The 21,573-nt window shown below is 36.0% G+C and overlaps 1 protein-coding gene across 1 annotated transcript; it reads left to right on the forward strand.

Annotated features, from left to right (window-relative positions):
- Positions 1–169: 169 nt before the first annotated feature.
- LOC103750363 (olfactory receptor 5V1-like) lies at positions 170–1,140 on the forward strand. Its single transcript, XM_008853414.1, has one exon. The coding sequence runs from the start codon at positions 181–183 to the stop codon at positions 1,138–1,140; it is 960 nt and encodes a 319-aa protein (XP_008851636.1). The 5' UTR covers positions 170–180.
- The last annotated feature ends 20,433 nt before the right edge of the window (positions 1,141–21,573 follow it).

The raw sequence follows: 21,573 nt of genomic DNA on the forward strand, positions 1-21,573 counted from the left end.
GGAGCAGTGGTTTGTTTATATGTTCAGAAATTGCATGAGCACAAAAACATTTTAGACACTTCTAAAGCTAAATCCATAATTAATGTAACACAATTCACCACCAGCCTGAAACAGGTCACTTCTTTGGTGCCCTAACTTGCATTTGTTTCTTTCATTTTCCTTGAAACAGCCTCATGCAGAATGGAGATGGATACGTACAATCTTAGCACTGTGACTCAGTTCATCTTCATAGGGCTCTCTGACCTCCCTGAGGTGCGCTATCCCCTCTTTGTGGTGTTTGCTATCATCTATCAGATCACTCTGCTGGGAAATGGGGCCATTCTCTTGGCCATAGTGACTGAAAGAAAGCTTCAAACGCCCATGTATTATCTATTGGCAAATCTGTCCCTGCTAGACATATTCTGCCCATCAGCTACGGTCCCCAAGATGCTCAAGAATCTCTTGACTGAGGATCACAGCATTTCCTTCGTTGGGTGTGCTTTGCAGCTTTATTTTCTGGTGGCCCTCGCTGGGACTGAAGTCTTTCTCTTGGCTGTGATGGCTTATGACAGGTATGTGGCCATATGCTTCCCTCTGCGTTACTCCCTCATCATGACCAAGGTTCGCTGTGTGCAGCTGGTGTCTGGGACCTGGACAGCTGGCTTTCTCAATTCTTTGCTCCACACAGTATCCACCTTCAGCCTGTCTTTCTGCAAGTCCAACAGAGTTAACCAGTACTACTGTGATATACCACCAGTGGTGGCCCTGTCCTGTTCATCCACCTACATAGCAGAAATGCTTGTTTTAGTGGTTGGAGGTATCTTTGGGGTTGGTGCCTTCCTGATCACATTGATCTCTTACATATACATTGTCTCCACCATCTTAAAGATCCAGTCTGTGGAAGGGAAGCGCAAAGCCTTCTCCACATGTGCATCCCATCTTCTTGTGGTTTGCTTGTTCTATGGCACAACTATATTTACGTATATCCGCCCTTCCTCTAGTCAACACTCTCCTGCTAGAGACAGACTCATCTCCATGCTATATGGGGTCATCACCCCCATGTTAAACCCAATTATCTACAGCCTGAGAAACACAGAAGTCAAAGGTGCACTCAGAAAGGTTTTATGTCTTAAGATATATTCACAGAAAGGACGATGTTGAAAGAGAATTGCTTAATGCTCTTATAGAATGAATGTATAGAATTTGAAGTAAAAACCTATGCAAATTTAAGATATAATCAGTAAATAAATGTTTAGCCATATATACATATATGCTTATATAATCTGAATATTAAAATTTGTAATTGAAAACAAATATAATTTCATTTCAATAAATTTGGCAGCCCATCTAAGTAACCTTTGATCTGTTGTTGCCTTCTATGTATCATCATCTATATCTGTATGAATTTCTGTGCTTACATTCACAAATAACTTTATTATCTGTTCATATTTTATTTGGTGCCTGTCTGACCATCATATACATACAGTTTCTACTGCATGCTAAAATTTGGTTCATTGGAAGGAAAGCACAAAGCCTCTGCCCATGTAAACTCATCTTCTTTTAGTATCTATGTTCTATGGAATGAATGCATTATGACAAATAATGAAATAATAAAACACAACATATACACACAGACAAGAATTGATTGCACACATATATATAACTTCAGATAAAATTATGCATATCTAGTCACTGAAAATAAAAAATGATTTTTAACAATGATTCATTTGTTTTCATTTTATGTGTATGAGTAGTTTGTCTATATGTATGTATGTGCACCATATGCATGCCTGGTACCTGCAGTTGCCAAAGGAGGGTGTCTGATGCCCTGAAATTGTAATTACAAATGTTTATAAGCCACCTTGTGCATTGTAGGTACTGAACTTGGGTCCTCTACAAATGGAGCCAGTACTCACACTTACTGACATACCTCTTGTCCCCTGAACATAAAAATTGTAGTCAAAACATAAAAATCTTTGAGATTGAAGAGATTAGTAGGTCATGTGAAGAAATTGTCATTTGTTGCTGCCTTGTATATGTCAATACGTGTTTCCCCAGCATGCCTACAAGTATATTCACATAAATTTGCATGATCTGTTGCTTTCTATTTCTAATCTACATCTCTGTATGCAATTATGGATTGTCATTTTTACAATTACCCTATTTTTTGACAGATTTTAAAGCAGCATTATCACTTATAAGCAGCGTTCATTATAATTAAATCATGTTAAATAATATGTTCATAGCCTCAAATATCTATCATATTTTCTGGAGAGCACCTTTGAAAAATTTCTATTTTGCAAGTAAGAAATATGCATGTGTTATTATGTATTGAATTTCAGTATGCTATTGAAATAATATCATAAGAGAAAAATCTTATTTACCCTGACAAGTTTTTGAGCCCTTCAAAACACCAATTCATACAATCACTGCACAGTTCTGGTAATAAGCAATCTCTCTATCTCTAGTGTCTTTGAGTTTAGTTCCTTCAAATTCTGTATATAAGCTATACCACACAGTACCTTTCTATGATTGTATTATTCCAGATTATTTCATTGAACTGAATGGTTTGCATTCGTTCATGCTGTCACAAATACCATTTTCATGTTTAAGTCAGAATATATTCCATGATATATTTATGCCAATAGTCTTTACCATTTATCTGTTGAACAGAAAGTTTGATTCCATCTTTTGATATGTGAAATAATTCACAAGTACTCAAATGAAAGAACAGAATTTTTTCAATGTTAATTTCAAATACTTTCAGGAAATAAATATAAATACTCAGAATTGTGATTGTTGACCTACATGATTGTTTTCTTTTTGGATTTTGAAGAACTTTGGTACACTATTGAATAGTGAGTATCCACATTTACCAATGATGTATAAACATTTCTGTTCCTTAATATCTCCAAAAGTAGTTTTGCCATCTTTATGCCTTTTGAACTGATAATCACTGTGTATGGATTCACTTTAAGTAATTGTTGATCTCACATTTGTCACTTTATATAACATTTTGAATTTAATTCTTTCACAAAAATTTCATATGTATGCTTTTTAAACTTTTTATTTAAATTATTTCATTTTGAATGTTTATTATTGTCGTACACTATAATTTGATATAATTTAATTTTCTCCCATATCTCCAGCTCCTCTTGTTGCTTCTGTCCCAATTTAATGTAATTTACAATATATACAATAGAGCCTATAGATTCTAATTAGTGTCCCCAAATGTCCTTCACTATGGCACATCCACTAGAGCCTGGTTAACCTATGAATAGTCCCATGCTTGAAAGACTGTCTCTGCACCTCCCTGAAGTCTTCTGTTGCCACAGTTTCCTTAGATGAGGCTGGAGCTTCTTACCCATTTCCTCATGTCTACATCTTGAAGTGAAAACTGTACTTTTTCTTGTAATAATTTCGGATCTTCAAGTTTTGTGATGTGGTCCTGGATCTACTTGCAGTCAGTATCTATCAGGTGCCGGATATGGATCTAATTTCATTTTGTTCTTGTACATGTTGACATTCGGTTTTCCAGTACCTTGTGTTGTAAGGGCATTGTTTCCAGTGTGTAGTTTTGGTGACTTTATTTTAGAATCTTTGGCGACTGTCATTGTGGGGATTTATATCAGTGTCCTCTATTCCATTTTATTTATCAACAAATCTGTTTTTATGCATGTACCATGCCTTTTCATTACTATGGCTGTATAGTGTAAATTAAAATCCAGTTACGTTAAGTGCTTCTTATTGTTCAGGATTGCTTTGCCTACCTTATTTTTAAAAAATATTGTCTATTTTTCTGTTTCTGTAAAGAATGGTTTTGAAATTTTTAGTGGGAGTGCATTGAAATGTAGATTGCTTTGGTAAAGTGGTCATTTTCACAATATCAGTTCCTTCTGATCTATGCTCATGGTGGTCATTCTGTTTTGTGCTCCCTTAATTTCTTTCTTTAGTGTCTTAGAGGCTTTCATGATAGAGGACTTTTATTTCTTTAGTTAGGGGTGTCCTTAGGTATGTTATTAATTGGTATGGCTGTTGTGAATAAGATCGTTTCCCCGATTCATTTTCAGTTAGTATGATTGTCATGAGTATTAAGAAGACTACAGTTTTTTTCTGCACTAATTTCCTATCTTGCCAATTTTCTGAAGTTATGTATTAGTTATAGGTGTTTTCTGATAGGGTATTTAGGTCATATCATCTGCAAAAAGGGATAATTTGACTTCTTTAATTTTTATTCCTTCTATTTCCCCTTTTATGCTACATCTTGAGCTAAGACTTCAAGCATCATATTGAATAAGAGCACAGAGAGTGGACAATCTTTTCTTGTTACTGACTTTAGTGGTTATACTTCAAGTTTTCTTACATTTAATATGAGTATAGCCATATTAGAGGGAGCATATAACTGGGGTGGGCTTAGAGAGTTTTTAAATGTTGCTGGATCTCAAGTCTTTCTCTTGTGTCCTGTGTCTGCTAGAAGATGTGAGAGCTTAGCTTTAGCTCCTCCTCCAGCCACCTCTGCTGCCATGCCTCCCCAGAATGATGGACCCTTGCCCCTTTGGAACTGTAAGAGCAAATAAACTCTTCCTTCTATAAATTGCTTTGGCCAGTTGTTTCTATCACAGCAACAGAAAAGTAACTAATATGGAGATCTACATGCCTTTTCCTTCTGAGTGTTGGGGTTAAAGGTGCATGCCACCACACCTGGCTGGCAACTTTTTTTGAAACAGCATCACAGCATCACATTATGTAAATCTCTCTGGCCTGGAACTCTCTGTATGGATTAGGGTGTCTTCAAGTTTACAGATAACTTTCTGTTCCCCTATCCACTTGCTGTGTTTAAAGACCTGTATTCCATACTCAACTGGGAATGGAATAGGGAAAGACAGACAAGGGAGTAAAGAGGAGGAAGGACCTAAAGAGAGGGATGGTGTTAGGGGACAGGTATTGTCAAGGGGAAATGGGGGGAATTTAACTGGGGAGGGAGGAAGGAGGAGAGAGAGAGAGAGAGAGAGAGAGAGAGAGAGAGAGAGAGAGAGAGAGAATATAAATAAAGCTAAGATGTTATGACAAACCAGAGGGGAATGTATTAGCTCAAAAACATACTGAAAAATACACATACAGTATCTGAACATGATGAGTGGATGTGTAAAACTGAAGGCTATATAAGAAGAAACCACTGTGCTAGGGAAAACTTCCCTATGAGTTGTTGGTCAGAGTAGTCCAAGAACCTTCCAAAATAATAAGGCTATTTCCAAGACCCTAATTACCTCCTAGAACTTGAAGGTAAGACACTATTTCTAAAAGCAGGGCATCCTTCTCACCCAGGACTTAGAGCAATGAAGCTGGAAGTGATCTGACTGCCTCCTCCCTGAAGTATTGTTTTATGACTATATTACTTACTCAAATACACCAGACCCAATTTACATCAGACCCTGATGGTAAATAGAGTGAACAATTTTTCTTTAATTTTTGCTTGAATAACTTGTTTATGAGGTGTTTTATTACTGTATTTCTTCAAATTTTCTCTTTCAGGGGCTGGTGAGATGGCACATGTTTAAGAGCACTCTTGTTTTTGCTGAAGACCAGGCAGGGTTCTCATCTCAGCACCCACCTGGAGGCTAAAAGCTATCTGTAGCTCCAGTTCTAGGGGTTTTTATACCCTCTTCTGTTCTCCACAGGTACTGCATGATATCCATGAACTTACATGCAGTTATAACACTCATACACATAAGATAAATAAAATAAATTTTTCTTTCATAAAGATCTAATATCTTTCTTGTTTTTCAGTTTCTTATCATGTGGTGATAGACATGTTACCTTTAAATTTGAGTTTAAACAAATAAACAAGTGATGTTACACTTCTGTGGAATTTTAATATCTAAAAATCACAGGGAGTTGTTTTTTAGATGAGTTACTTTGGAATTTATGTTTGCATATTTTTCTGGAATTACACTTTTAATTTCTATGAACAATTTATATTTATGCACATTGTTTTTAATGTATTTTTATTTTATGTTCATAAGTCTTTTGTGTGTATGTGTACCTGATGCTTGGAGTACCCAGAAAAGGGTGTTGGATCTTTTGGAACTGGAGTAACAAGGTTGTTAGCCTCCATGGGAACACTCGAAACCAAACCCTGGTCCTCTGTAAAACTGGCAAGTGCTCCTAACAGTGGCACCATCCCTCTAGCCAAAAGAATTCTAATCAAATTTTGATAGCTGAGTGATTTATATATTTTTTAAAAATATATTATTTGCTTTCTTGTGTTATAAAAAATGCAGGTCACCTTATGCGGCAGATCAACTTTAACTTATCAGCTGTGTGCATTCAGTTTTAATGTATGGAAAAGCTAGAGATTAGCTGATTATTATTTTCCACTCTGGAACATAGCATACTGTCTTCTGCTCCAGTCATGACAGTGACACAACATTGTAATTCTTTAATTCTGCAGGTCTTCTTTATCTTGAAACCCAAGTTTAGTTGCCTCAATTTTTCTATGATCAAAATATTTATTGTCAGGATTTGTATTGTTTCTCAGGAGGTGGATAACCACAATTTCCCATTTGTTTGCATTCATTTGTGCTGTTTGTAGGTTTTTCTTGCATTATTCAAATTCAAGAAATTTTTGTCATGTAGAAACTAACTTCCCATAGATAAATAAATGAAACTAAATACAAGTCTTTCTTTCACCACAGGAAAATTAAAGTAAAATACAGTGAAAAACTTAATGTAAGATCCAAGCTTCTAAAACTAATAATAGAAAGTTACAAGTAAACACTTTGACTACTACTGTAATAGCTAAAAAAAATGAAAGAGAAATTGAAAAAATTTAGATTTTGTACTGCTCACAAAGGAAAATTTAACCCAAGCGTCTTGGGTTTATGAGAAAGTGAATCACTAATAATACATTGTTCAAGGGAAAGCAAATTAGTCCAGTTTTTATAACCCATAAAAAAGTAAAAATAGAACTAACATATGATGTAGCTATACCACTCTTCAGTATAATCCCAAAGGAGACAAAATCAGCATGCATACCCATGATGTAGCCTCTTCAGTATAATCCCAAAGGAGACAAAATCAGCATGCATACCCCTGCCTAGAGTATATATGCTTCACCATACACAATAGTCAGGTGAAGGTGATCAAACTAATTGGTAAAGAATAACTTATATATCATATATATGATATATTACAAGATATTATTATATATTACATTAGTCACCCAATAATAACAATGAAAGCCTACCATCTACAAAATAATGGACGGAAGTATTCATTAGACTAAATAAACAAGTCAGAAATAGAAGCACAAATATCAAATGTTTGTCCTAACATGTAAAAGTCTTAATAAGGAAATATCTGAGCAGAAAGCACTAGAGTTTCTACTAAGTCAAGGTTTGGGGATAAAATTGGAAGTTCAGAAGTTGCAATGGTGGATATGATTAGAGATAATGTATATATGTATTCAATTTCCTTATGAAAATAGCATGCAATAACACCAAGGCAGTAATAGTAACATGAAAATCATGTCCAGAAGTTATGAGAGAAGTTTATATAATTGCCTTGTATATCTTTCAAAGAGACAGAAAGTTGCGTTCCACACAAAACCAGGAGATGAGGATTTATGATAATCCATGCATTTAATAAAAAATTAGTGCCACATGATAGCAAATTATTAAATAATTTTCTGAGTACTCATACACAGATGTTTTATGTCAAAATTTATTGAAGAACAAAACATTGGAAAGTTAAAAATTTCAATGACATAGTATTTTTTTTCAAAAAGAGCTTATAAATAACAAACAGACATAAACAAAAGCATAAGATAATGATCCAAGGTTGAAATGTAGGGAAATCAAATACATATAAGATAGTTTTTCTCTTCATCCACCAAATGTCAAATTATGATGAATTACTAAAGAAAAAAGGAAGGTTCCTTTGCTAAATCACAGAGATTCTGACTAGGTAGGTCATCAGATGAGCTGGAGTATTTGAAAGGTAGATTGTTAAATCATGCTCCAAGAAATGCTCATCACACCCAGAAATGTAGTATTTTCACCAGAAATTGGGCAAAATAGTAATTCTTCTGAAGGATTGTATTTGATGTTCTAATGAAGATCCACAATATTGATCAGCATGATTCCATTCTTAGTCATGTAACAATATGTCTACCAAATGTTTACAGTTAGATTTCTTGCTAAATCAGTTTAGGAAACAATGTTAAAAATAATTATTCAGGATCATTAGGGAATTCTTTGATTTTTGAGAAATATTTTTTGGTTCAAATTTAAATAGGATTCATTGTAAAATTTTTACACACACATACATGTATAATACATACATACATACATACACACATACACACACCATTATACTCTTTTGTTTTTAAAAATATTATTTTTATGTGTATGCATGTATTGCCTGCATGTAGGTAAGTGAACCCATGCTGTGCAATGCCCTTGGAGGACAGAAGAAGCTGACAGATTCCCTGAACTGGAGTTATGGACACACCCATCATTATATTCTTTTGTTATATAAATCATACTGCAATCTACACCTTGCCCATATGCGTTGCTGGTTCTCTTCCCTCCAAATACTTGTTCTTCTGCTTTCATGACTAGACACTGCATTATGTCATTATCTCCTAGCCATATCTGCAGACGTCTTCCTCCCATCTCATAGTGCTCCTCCTTTCATTTTCATGTCCAACATCAACATATATGAACATATATTTAAATACAGATCCTATATTAGAGAGAAAATATTAATTTGTCATTTTGCACCCATTATTTTTCCTGTTTTTTTCAAAATATCATTTGTCTTTAAAGTGAATAATTATATATATATATACACACACATATGTGTGTGACCTTTTTAATCTAACATTCTATCAGTGTACATCTAGATTGGTAGATTATCTTGAATATGGTGAATAGTTTAACAAAAATATATGTATCTGTGACATAAGCTGACTTGTTTAGATTCTGTCTGGTATATAGGAAAGTGTTGTGTGTTTGAGTCATGCATTAATTCCATTTTTAGATTTTTGAGTAATCTCCATACTGATTTCCCTAGAGTATGAACCACTTTATTTAGTGTATAAGCATGTAAGTACAACCACTCCAACAGTGTATAAGTGCTCCTCTTTCCCTATGTTCTAAACGGCATTTATTTATTTTGATATAGTTATTCTAATTGATTCTAAAAGCTGTGTTAGGTTGCATTCCCATGGTGGAAAATCTATTAAACACATTTATTCAAATATTTATTGACCATTTGTATTTCTTTCTTTCGTAACTGCCTATTCAGGACATTGGCCCATTTATTGACTAGGTGACTGGTTCTTATTTTGTAATTTTTTGGTTCTTTATGATTCTTGTTAATAATCCCATATCAACTTGGCAATGATACTTCACTTGGAAATACTGATTATTCTTTTGGAGTCAGAAGAGTTTTAATTCTACTTATCATTTTTTGGGATTACTGAGCTGTTGGACTCCTTTTCAAAAAATCTGGAGATGATTTCTGGGAATTCCTTCTGTTAAAATATAAATATACTTCTTTAATAAACAAACAAGAGGGAGCTTTGGAAATGACTTTTCTGAGATACTAACTCAATTTGTTTAGAGTATAAACAAGCTTAATAGGCCATAGTTTCCTTTTGCAAATTGGACATATAGCTTTAATTCCCAATGACCCTCTTTTTCCCTGACTTAGAATAATGTTATGTCTGTGTGTACTTTGTGAAAATATCAAGCACTGAAAGCAGAGAATATTCATTAAAAGGAATGTGTTATCCCAATGTGTTACAAACAACAAGTGACATTTCGTTGATAACATCTGTTTGTACCTGTGCGCTATTCTAGGTTGGTAGGGGTCAGAAAAGGGAAATCCCTTAGTAATACATGTTCTGCCTTCCCCTCTCCATTTCATGTTGGATGTATGGTTTCAATAAAGAGATAGCAAGGTATTTGTTTGCGAGTACAGTTCTGAGAGCACAGTTGCAGGAGAAATATGAAGGAATAAGCTATCAAAATAGATCGGACCCTTCTCTTGATTTTAACAGATGGGAAGAGTCACGGTGTTTTTGTTCAGTATTGTCATAACGTGGTATCACACTGCTGCTAGAACCTTCTGACTATGATGATGTTTTGAACTTTCATTGCTATGTTTTCCTCCAGTAGTGTGAGAGTGTCAGAGCTTACATTAAGATCTATAATTCCCATAGAATGAACTGCTTCACAGGGCATAGTGGTTTCACTTCCATTCCTTTTACTCTTGATTGTCATCAATGTATTCATTGTCTTTTATTCTCCAAAAGCACCTGGAATCAGTCAAATTGGTTACAAAAAAATGAAACCTTCAGGATCAAGAAAGGACGCATCAAGACTATCATATCACCCCAACTGTTAGCCTGAGCAATAGTACAGCATTCAGTGTCATTTTGAAAACCTCATATCAAATATCAAATATGCATGTGTGCATGTCTGTGACTTTTAATTATTGGAGGTACCAGGGAGTACATTTTTGTCTCAAAATGTTTTTCTTCTCAGCCTGTTCCTCTTCTCTGGAGGATTCTTAAATACTCTCTGGCCTGAAGCTCTGCATCTGAGTTCCTGTGTCCATGTGAAAAATAATGGCTGATAATTATGTCTTAAGATCACTCTCTCTGACTACCCTCCCAAATTACTGCATCCATGCCAATGTACATAAAGCCTCAGGCATGACTCCTGAGAAAACGTGCTGACAAACGTAGTTAAACAAACCATTTCTCTGAACAACATTTGAAATACTTTCAGTGGATTGCATCAGACATTATAATGTGAGTTTTAAAGTAGCAGCAGCAGAAATAGCTCATGCTAGACATAGTTTATTACAAACATTCAGGAAACTATGTCAAGAATATCCAGGACATAGATTAGTACACTCACATATTTGCTTTCCAGGCATAAAGAGAACATTCATCAGTTAACTCATACATATCCTAATAGCCATGACTCTAAAGAATCCCCTGCAATGAAAATTGTTTTTTTTAATTTGATGAGATTTTAATTTTCCTATTTTTATTTTCTATTTTTCTTGAGCTTTTTCATATTTCATAACAAACAGTTCTTAATCAAATTATTCAAATTCAGACCACCTCCACCATCCATGCCCCCTACCCATTCATCAAGCCTCATATATTCTACCATATATGTTAAATCCTATCCAGTCAAGCATTTGTACCCAGATGTCCTTTGGTGCAAATTCACTCACAAGAGTCTAGTAAACCTATCTAGAGATCATTGGTAGGGCCTACTCTCCCTAACCCAGTAGTAATCAGACTCCAATAGCTCCCAGATTAGGGCTGACCCATTTCCCTTACTACACTCTGGGCCTTTGTCTGATTGAGTTGGCATGGGTCCCGTGTTCAATGCCACCATTGCCACAAGTTCACATGTGCAACTGTCCAGTGGCCTGATAGCTTCTGCTTACCTATGTTCATGGACCAACTCTGGCTCTTACAGTCTTTCTGCCCTCTCTTCCGCAATGATCCCTGAGCAGTGGGTGGGAGAGGTTTGATATAGTACTATCCAGGGACACACACTCTGAAGTCTCTTATTCTTTAAAAGTTGGTTTGTTGTGACATTTTGTGTATCTCACACTCTGTTATATAAGGAAGCTTCACTGGTGAGAGTTGAGGGATGCACTAGCTTTCTCCCTACCCCCTGTTCTGCCATGTTACATGACTCTTAGTTGTATAGATTCCAATGTAGCCATGTCACCAAAGACTATACATTTCTGAGACATATGTTCTTTGTGTCTGACCAGCCGTGTGACTCTGCAATAGCCTCCATCTGTTGGAGAAAAAGTGTCTTTGATGAATGGTGTAAGGTATACATGCCTGTAACTATAAGGATTCATATTTGGCATATTAGTCCAAAGATATAAATGAGATTGAGTTTTCTCTGGGATATATGACCTTTACAGTCATGTTTACTTGGCTATGTTTACAGTGTCACCCATGAGTTCACTCCCATTGAGAGGGCTTTAAGTCCAATTAGTTAGCTGTTGATTATCCCCAGATAACAGTACCACTACTGCACCAATAGAAGTAGTTGCTGTTCTGATTATCCATGTTTGTTGATGCTACCTTCATAATAGCTAAGATATGGAAATAACCTAAATGACCCTCAAATGAAGAATGGAAATGAAAATATGATACATTTACACAATGGAGTTCTACTCAGCAGTAAGAAAAGATGAAATTATGAAATTTGCAGGTAAATGAATGGAACTAGAGACTGTTATACTAAGTGAAGTACCAAAAATGCAGAAAAGCAAGCATTGTATGTTCTCTCTAATTTGCTAATAATAACACCAATTTCTTATATGCAAGTATATATGCAAGTATATCCTGATGTAACACAAGGTTCCAGGAAAACATAAAGGAAACACAGAGGCAAAGGAAAAGAAAGAACTTGAAAGAGGGGAAGAGTACTGAACAGGTGTTACCAGGGGTAAGGTAGGGAAAGTGGGAGTATTTGGCTGGGAGGAGAGGAGGGAGGGAGATGCAGTGGACCAATGTAGGAGAGGAGGGAATGCAAGAGAGGGATGATGGAGGGAAGCAGCTGTTATTTCAGGGAGAGGGGATAATGGAGATGCTTGGACTGGGTTGAGAGGTGGGAAGTTTGATGGTAGGGAGAGAAAGCAGAGATGAATGGATTTGGGGGACTGGGGAAACCAGAGGGATATGTGGTGCCTCTGAAATCACCTGAGAGATGCACATATGGTGCCTGAACATTAGCGCATGTGTATACCTGGGGCTGTATGGCAAGGAATACAGCATTTGTTTTGTAGAGAAACAATAATAATTCTGAATCCCGAAATATCATGTCATTATCTCAATGTCATGGCAGAAGTTAAGCTACATATTAGAGTTCTAAAGCATGTCTTGTACCTCAGTTCCCATGGATCAAGATCTTAGGATCTGTGATTTTTATGCCTACATGATTGGTGTTTTTCCATGTTTATGCTTCCATTTAAATAGTGTGCTAGCCTGGAATTGGCCTTTATAGCTTATTCCACACTGGATAAGAAATTGTTTTATTGTTGCAATACAGAATATATTTTGCAAGAATAGTGTGTACAGCTAGGCCTTAAGGAAATTCCTTACATTGACATGGTACTGCAGAGAAAGCTTCATTAATGTTAGCTAATTCGTTCTATGTAAGGGATGATGTACCTTAGAAATTGAGATGAAACACATAAAGTATGTGTTAGCCTCACACTGGGTAACTCTGAACATTCAGAGTTATTTCTCTTATGCAGAAATTTTCTTTTTAGAAGGTCATAAATTAGAGATATAGACATTCAGTAGAAAGAAGGATCCATGAAAGGAAGCCAAAATTTTGTCTATCAAGACCATAAATAAAATCATAGCATATGTTGTGATGTGAATTTATGAATTTTAAAAATATTTTTTAATTTATTATTTTTATTTTGTGAGTATGTGTGTATTGCCTGTGTGTAGGTAAGTACACCCGTGCCATGCAATGCCCACAGAAGACAGAAGAGGCTGTCGGATCCCCTGGAACTGGAGTTACAGACCGTTGTTAGCTGCCATGTGGGTGCTGGGATTCAAACCTGGGTCTTCTGCAAGAATAACCAGTGGTCTAACCACTGAGCAATCTCTCCAGCCCCAGTTTTTGATGTCCTCTCTTATATTGTATTGGTCTCTCTTGTTTGCTTTTCATGTCAACACATGTCATTTAGTAACCAAGGCTCTAGCAGAATCTGATATCTCATATTACAATATATTAAGCTTTCTCTTTGTGATTTCTTTAGCTATTCAGTCTTTTTTATTTTATTTAATTTTTTTTGAGAATGGGTCTCCATTTTAGCCACAGATGGCCTGGAATTCATTATGTAGACCAGGCCTACCTCTATCTCAAAGACAGATACACCTACTTCTGCCCCTGAAGTGTTTGAACTAAAGGAATTCATCACAGTGCCAGGCTTTATTCAGGGTCTTTTGTGTTTACATTTGTATTAGGATTTATTTTTCACTTTATGAATGCAACATCATTGGAATGTTAACAGGAATTACATTACTTCTGTAGACTGTTTTGGTAGTTTTTTTCATTATTAATTCTGATGATTCATAAGCATTGGAACTATTTCCATCTCCTGTTGTCTTCTTATATTTCTTTCTTTAGTACTTTTGTTTCAGTGGTTTTTAAAAAAATTACTGTTTTAATCAAATTTTTGTGTTTTTCATAGAATATAGTTTGATGGTACTTAGATTTCCCTCCCCTATCCATACCTCCCCCCACTGCAATCCCCCACAGCTCAGTTTAATGTACTCCCTGGAAGAAATATTGTAAAACCAGAGGGTGTGGATGAACTACAAGGAAACAGTCTTCCAGACAGCTGGATATTTACTCAAATGAACTTACAGCGACGGTGACAGCATGCACAAGTTCTATACAATCTCAGAGTAGACCGAATCCCATTACAGGCATAGGTAAATAGGTAAGTCATCTCAATCCAACCTAAGGAACTTTCATTTCAGTGGTTTTTGAAACATAGTCTCAAACAGCCAAGGCCTTGAACTCTTATCATATTCAGTGTACTTCCCAAGTACTGGGACTAGCAACTTATATAATCTCATTTTGCAAGTGTATTATGTTTTTAAATACCATTTTCTTTCAATTTTCAGGTTTACACTTTAGCTATTTTATTTTTATTTTTTATTGTTTTTTTATTTTATGTGTATGCATGTGTTGCCTTCATGTAGGTCAGTGCACCCATGTGCAATGCCCACAGAGTTCAGAAGAGGCTGTTGTATCCCTTGGGACTGGAGTTACAGACAGTTGTTAGCTGCCATGTGAGTGCTGGGATTTGAACCTGGGTCTTCTGCAAGAACAACCAGTGTTCTTAAGCACTGAGCATTCTCTCCAGCCCCAGCTGTTTTATTTTTAAAGGTTGTGTGTGTTGGCTTTTGTCAACCTCAAATGAGGAATTTCCTCCATCAGATTGGCATGTTTGTGAGGGATTTTCTTGATTGTTGGATGAATGGGCAGTGTTACCCCTGAGCGGGAGGTCCGAGATTGTATGAGAAAACAGACGGTGCACGTGGGAAACAGAAAGCAAGCTAATATCAGCAGTCCTTTGTGGTCCATATTTCATTTTCTGTTTCAGGTTTTCTGACTTGAAAATCTACCTTAACTTTCCTCAGAGGTTGAATGTGTCTTGGGATTTATAAATTGAAATAAACGCTATACTCTTCTAAGTTGATTTCATTCAGTGTTTATCATAACAATGAAAAATAAACAAACCAGGGACTTTTCCTGATTTATAGTGATTTTTTTTTGCTATGTAGAAAAGCTAATTAGTGTTCTAGTTGAGTTAATAGATCTAAGTGCTTCATAGTAGAGATTATGGTTTTAAAGTAAAGTTCTCTATCTTCCACTGCAATTAGATAGAATTTAAACATTTCTTTGTTATGTGTATCATCTTACTATCTTTTATTGCTTTCTTACTATAGCTAGGCTTTAAGTAGTATGTTGAATAAGGATAGTGAATATGTACACTCATCATGTTCTTGATTTTATAGAAAATGTTCCAATTTCCCCCTATTACTGTAATGTAACTATACATTTGTAATACGGAGACTAAAATATTTTGAGGTATTTTTTTTCTATTCCTAGATTCTTCAAGATTTAATAATGAAGGTATGTTGACATTCATTAAAAGTTTTTTCATTCTATTCATAAAATTATGTAATTTCATTTACTAGGTCTATTTATGCACTGTATTGTAATGATTGAATTGAACACAAAAACCATTCTTGAATTTATGTGAACCCATTACACCATCGTATGTGATATCTATAGTAGGTTGATGAATTTCATTCTTAAATACTACTGACATTTTTTACTCCTTTGTTCATCCTGAAAATTTGTATGTTTGTTTTCTTGATGTTTTGTGTCAATCTCTGTTTTCTGTTTGATGATGATCCTTGCTTCAGTAAATGAAGCTGTGGTATTCAATTCCTGGCTGGAGTGTCTTAGTTCACTGCCATGTTAGCAGTGAATGTACATACAAAGGATGACTGCCCATGACTTCAAGCTCAGGACTCTCCCACTTCATGCTTATCCTTAGGTTTTGGCATCAGTTCATAGCTACAGAGGGCCCAACGTACTCCATACTCCATGCCATTTAGTGGCTGAGTACAGTATTCTTCCAGTATTCTATGTGTGTCTTTCTCTCTGTCCATGCTGCCATCCACAGCTCAATTACTCCCAGTGACTGTCGTCAATTGTCACAAGAAAACCTGACATGAGATTTTTCTTTGTTATCAGGCATCCAGAGTATCCCAGTCTTATACAATATAATCCTTTTGAAAATTGTGGCCAGTCAGAATTCTTTAAGACAAAAGCACCTCCTCTTGAAAGTTGGCTTATCATGCAGAAAGACTCTCTGCCTGAAGGAAATCCTCACCTGGATTCACTTTTGAAAGCTTAGAGCCTTTCAAATGTATGAGACTGCAAATCTTTTTTGAGAACCACCTATATTACTTTTCATGTGAAGTTTGTTCCTTCCCTTACCCTACTTGCCAGTATGTCATGGCCACAACTGTGTGCTACTTTTAGATTCAAGACCATTCTGAATCTCATGATTTTCCAATTTCCCTCCCAAACCCAATATGATTTCTAATTCTCTTCAGAAATCTCTGTCTTTAGAATAGAGTTCATTGTTTTCATTTTGAATCCTTTTATTGACTTCATCTAACATATAAATCTTTTTTTGCCACTTAAAGAAGCAAGAGTTTACTGGGTTTACAGTTACAGAGGGCTAAGTCTATTATAGTGGGGACAGCATGATGGCAGAGGTGGCCAGAGTAGAAAATTGAAGGCTCACATCATTTTTTAAAAAATTATTTCTTTAATAACCACATGATTAGAAGAAGCATGTCATATGCAATAACAATTAACATATTTAATAACAATTTTTAAAGCAAAGATGCATCTCTTTCAATATTGGCTGTGAATTTTTAGGTTCACAGTTGAATTAATAGTTATACGATACTGAACTTAGTATAAACCCTATAAGACATAAAATTGAATGAGGTTTTAACCTTTAAAAATGATCTCTATTTCATTAAAAAATATACTGCTTTATACAGAAAGAATCATTTTTAATGCTACTAACACTTAGATGTTTGCACATGTGTCTCTAATCTCTATGTATCTGATTATTACTAGGCACAGTCGGTTACTTTCTGAGATCCAGCTGAGTATGGATATAAAATAATTGGGGAGATTTCAGTGGTAATGTGTTTCACCTCTACTACTTAACATGGAGCAAACTTTTATGCTTCTTCCTCGAATATAACTCATTTTTATTGGTTGATTTTTTTGTGTATTTCGTACAGAACATCCCCCAAAACTTTGTTCATCTATACCCACATCCCAAATGGCACTTTCCTATTGTCTTTCCCATCCCCGCTGGAGCGCATACACTCTGTAATCCCTATTATTGTCCACTGTGTTGTCAGTGTCCCCAGCCCTTCTCTGGTGCTTGTCCACCCACTGAATCTAGTCAGCATATCTAGAGTTCCTTGTTTTAGGAAGATTAGCTCTTCCTCATCTAACAGAAATCAATTGCCAATATTCCTTTAGATAAGATTGGAGTCAGATGTTCATTTTCCCATTTCTATGCTGGGTTACTGTCTGGGAGTCTCTTGGGTCATCCTGGCCAACAACTCAAAGGAAGGTATCTCTGATCTGGCATTGTTTCTTGTTATATAGCTTTTAGCAATACACATGGACTCTTAAAGAATTATATTGATCCCTTTAATCTTTGGTTATACTTTCCTTTTTAAGTGTTTAAGACCATACATTTGGCCCAGATAAACCAATTTATTTTTACTTTTAAGGTCATTCGAGAATCTGTGCCTCAGGGGTCACATGAGCTTAGGAGGATGCCCTGGATCCTTTCTTTTACCAGTTACATCTATGTGAAGATAAGTCAAAGGTCCTATTCGGCCCTGGCTGGCTTCACTTGGAAGCATGGAGGAAATGATTCCTTTGTGGTGACCCTCCTCTTTGTAGACTTGCTCAAGTCTTTTTGGAGGGGTCTCTATGTCCTCCTTGATAAAGAGGGCAGGTGACACATCACAGTTACAGGACATTTGGAGAAATGCTCATCGTACTGTGGAGCTTAGCTGACCTAGGAGGGCAAGGAGCAAACACTATCCTTTATGGCCCTCTGACCAAATTAGTAAAGGCCTCAAAGTATGGCTGTTAGACATCCAAGAAGGTTAGTTCCACCAGTCTGGTACTTTTAATTACTATGTCCTATGTAGAGAAAGCTAGGGCAAAGACAAAACATTCTCAGATAAACCTTGCCTAGACATGTAGTATATTCCTTGAGCTAGTTGTATGTACAATTTGTCAGTAGGTTGTTCAAATAATATGGTTCCCTCTGGTTTTTTAAAACTCACTACACATTTTTTATCTCTCATATTGTCTAACCCTTCCACTGGGGTTTCCCCACTTATAGTACCCCAATTTTTCCCATTTCTCCTTTAATAATACCCTTCTCCTATGGGCCCACCTCTCTTGAGCACCTTCTTTCCCTTTATCCTCAAGGTTCCTTGTATAACCCTCCCTTAAAATAACCCCATTTTTATCCATATCTCCTTCATTAATGCCTGTTTGCTACTGTTCTTCTCTTTAAGTTTTTTTTCTTTTCCTTTAGCTCCCTGGTTCCTTTTCATTATCCAGGTCCCTGTAGTTATGTTTGGATACATATTCACTTATAAGGATTTGGTGCTAGGATCCACACATGAAGGAGAACATGTCGTTTTTTTTCTTTTTCTTTTGAGTCTGTGTTACTTAACTTAGTATAACAATTTCTAGTTCCATCCATTTACCTGCAAATTTCATGATTTCATCTTTCTTTACTGCTGACTAAAACTCCATCGTATATATGAACCACATTTTCATTATCCACTCATCAATTGAGGACCCTAGGTTGCTTCCATCTCTTAGCTATTGTGAAAAGAGCAGCAACAAACATGGATGTAGAAGTGTCTCTGAAATAGGGTGCACTCTTTGGGTATATGTCAAGGAGTGGTATAAGTGGGTCAAATGGTAAGTTCATTTGTAGTTTTTTCAGAGTTCTCCACACTGCTTTCCATAGGGGTTGAAAAAGTTTGCAACCACACCAGCAGTGGATGAGTGTTCCCCTTTCCCCACATCCTCTCCAACATTTGGTATCATTTGTTCTCTTGATCTTAGCCAGTCTGACTGGGTTAAGATGAAATCTTCAAGTGGTTTTCATTTGCATTTATCTAATTACTAATGATGTTGAACACCTTTTAAGATGCTTCTTAGCCATCTTTATTTCTTCTTTTGAGAACTCTGTTCAGCCCCTTAGTCCATCTTTTAATTCGGTTACTTCCTTTATTGATTCTTTGTTTTTTGAGTTCATTATATACTCTGGATGTTAAACCTCTGTCAGATGTGTTGCTGGTGAAGATTTTCTCTCATTCTGTAGGTTTTCTCTTCACTTCCTTTGTGGCTTCTTTTGATGTACAGAAGCTTTTTAGTTTAATGAGGTCTCATTTGTTGATTCTTGACCCTTTTCCTGAGCAATTGATGTCCGGTTTAGAAAGTCCTTTCCTACAACTATATCTTGTAGGTTATTGCTAATGTTTTCTTCTAACACTTTTAGAGCTTCAGGCTTCATATTGAGGTCTTTGACCCATTTGGAGTTGACTTTTGTTCAAGGTGAAAGATAGGAGTTTAGTTTCATTCTTCTACAGGTGGAGATCCAGTTTTGCCAGCACCATTTGCTGAACAAGCTGTCTTTCCTCCAGTGAATGTTCTTGGCCCCTTTGTCAAATATCAGGTGACTGAAATTGCATGAACTCATATTTGGGTCTTCAAATATGTTCCACTGATCTACGGGTCTATTTTTGTGCCAGTACCATGTTGTTTTTATGACTATAGCTTTGTAATACAGTTTAAAATATGTTATAGTAATGCCCCCGACATTGCTCTTAGTGCTCAGGGTTGCTTCGACTGAGGTGTTTTGTGCCTCCACATGAATCTTAGGATGTTTTTTTCCAGCTCTCTGAAGAATATCATGGGGATTTTGATTGGCATTGCATTGAATCTGTAAATGGCTTTTTGTACGATGGTCATTTTCACAGTATTAATTCTTCCAATCCATGAACATGGGAGGTTCTTCCATTTTCTGACATCTTCCTCTATTTCTTTCTTTAAAGATTTAGAATATTCATTGTAGAGTTCTTTAATGTCTTTGTTCAGATTTATTCCAAGCTATTTTACTTTATTTTTTGCAGCTCTTGTGAAAGGAAGAGTTTCCATATACTCTTTTTTGTTTGCTTGTTTTTACTGGAACCAATTTTATTTATTTATCTATTTTTTAAATAAATAATTTATTGTGAATTTCATACATGCATATAAGGTGTTTTGATCAAATACATGCCCAATCCCTTCTTCCAACTTCTCTCATATCATCCCATCACTTTTTTTTATGATAACTTCATGTACTCTTTCTTCTTCTTTAATTTTTTATGGGGCTTTTGGCTGCTCTAACATTCCTCCTTCTGAAGAGGTAACCCTAAAATCTTTTAAGGATTAGATACAAGCTCCCAAATATTCTTTACATTTTTGGCTGTTGGAATGGAGTAGGTTGCTAAGAGGCCTGAGGACATTGTAAGTTTAAGCCAAGAAACTGTCTACTTTTCTTTGGGGTCTTTTTACCCTAATTGCCCAGCCAATTCCTACCTCCTGTTCTAATCACACCATTATCTGAAGGGGTTACCCAAATTTCCAATAGAGAATCAGGATGCAGACCGCTTTGGCTTTTTCCATGCTGAACAGGAATGTAGGGTGAGGCAATTGGAGTACCCCTTCAGTTGGTTTATCTAAAAGACTCCCAAATTGCATGACTCTTATATCAAGGAGGAAAACAAAGTCTTTGAATCATGAATAGGAGATGTGAAGGAGAAGTAAAGGCAAGAGTAGTTAGTATTACAAGTTTTAGACAGAGAACTAGAAAAAAAGTCAGAATAGGGCAATTTTCAAGTATCCATATGAGAGTCCATTGGAATTTCTTGACCAGGGCTTCCAAAAGCATCTCTCTATTGGGTTCCTCCTCATTTTTCTTTTGTCTTCCAAGGCTGAACTCTAGAGTGATGGATTCAGGATTTGCTTTCAGGTATTTTGATTGCTGCTGGAGTTGTTAGAATCAGTGTCAGTTCCCTCTCAAAAGCTTCTAGACAGGGGGAGAAAACAAATGTATCCATCATTTTATAACAATAGCTGGCTGTCTCCCTTAGCTAAAGGTGGGCACTACAATATTGGAGACCAAGATTTGAAGTCTTGCATCTGAGTAGCACTTTCTGGTTAGGAACAAAATCATCAATGAGAAATAATTGTCTAAATAACATTTTATGGAGACTTCAGTCTAATGTCTGGGAAGTATAATCTCTTGAACTCTTAAAGTAGTATACTGATGACTTTACTCTTTGGTTATACATTCCTTTTGGGTGTTTAAGACCATATGGTTGTC

This window comes from Nannospalax galili, unplaced genomic scaffold, assembly GCF_000622305.1.
Source record: "Nannospalax galili isolate Female #2095 unplaced genomic scaffold, S.galili_v1.0 scaffold627, whole genome shotgun sequence".
Taxonomy (NCBI): Eukaryota; Metazoa; Chordata; class Mammalia; order Rodentia; family Spalacidae; genus Nannospalax; species Nannospalax galili.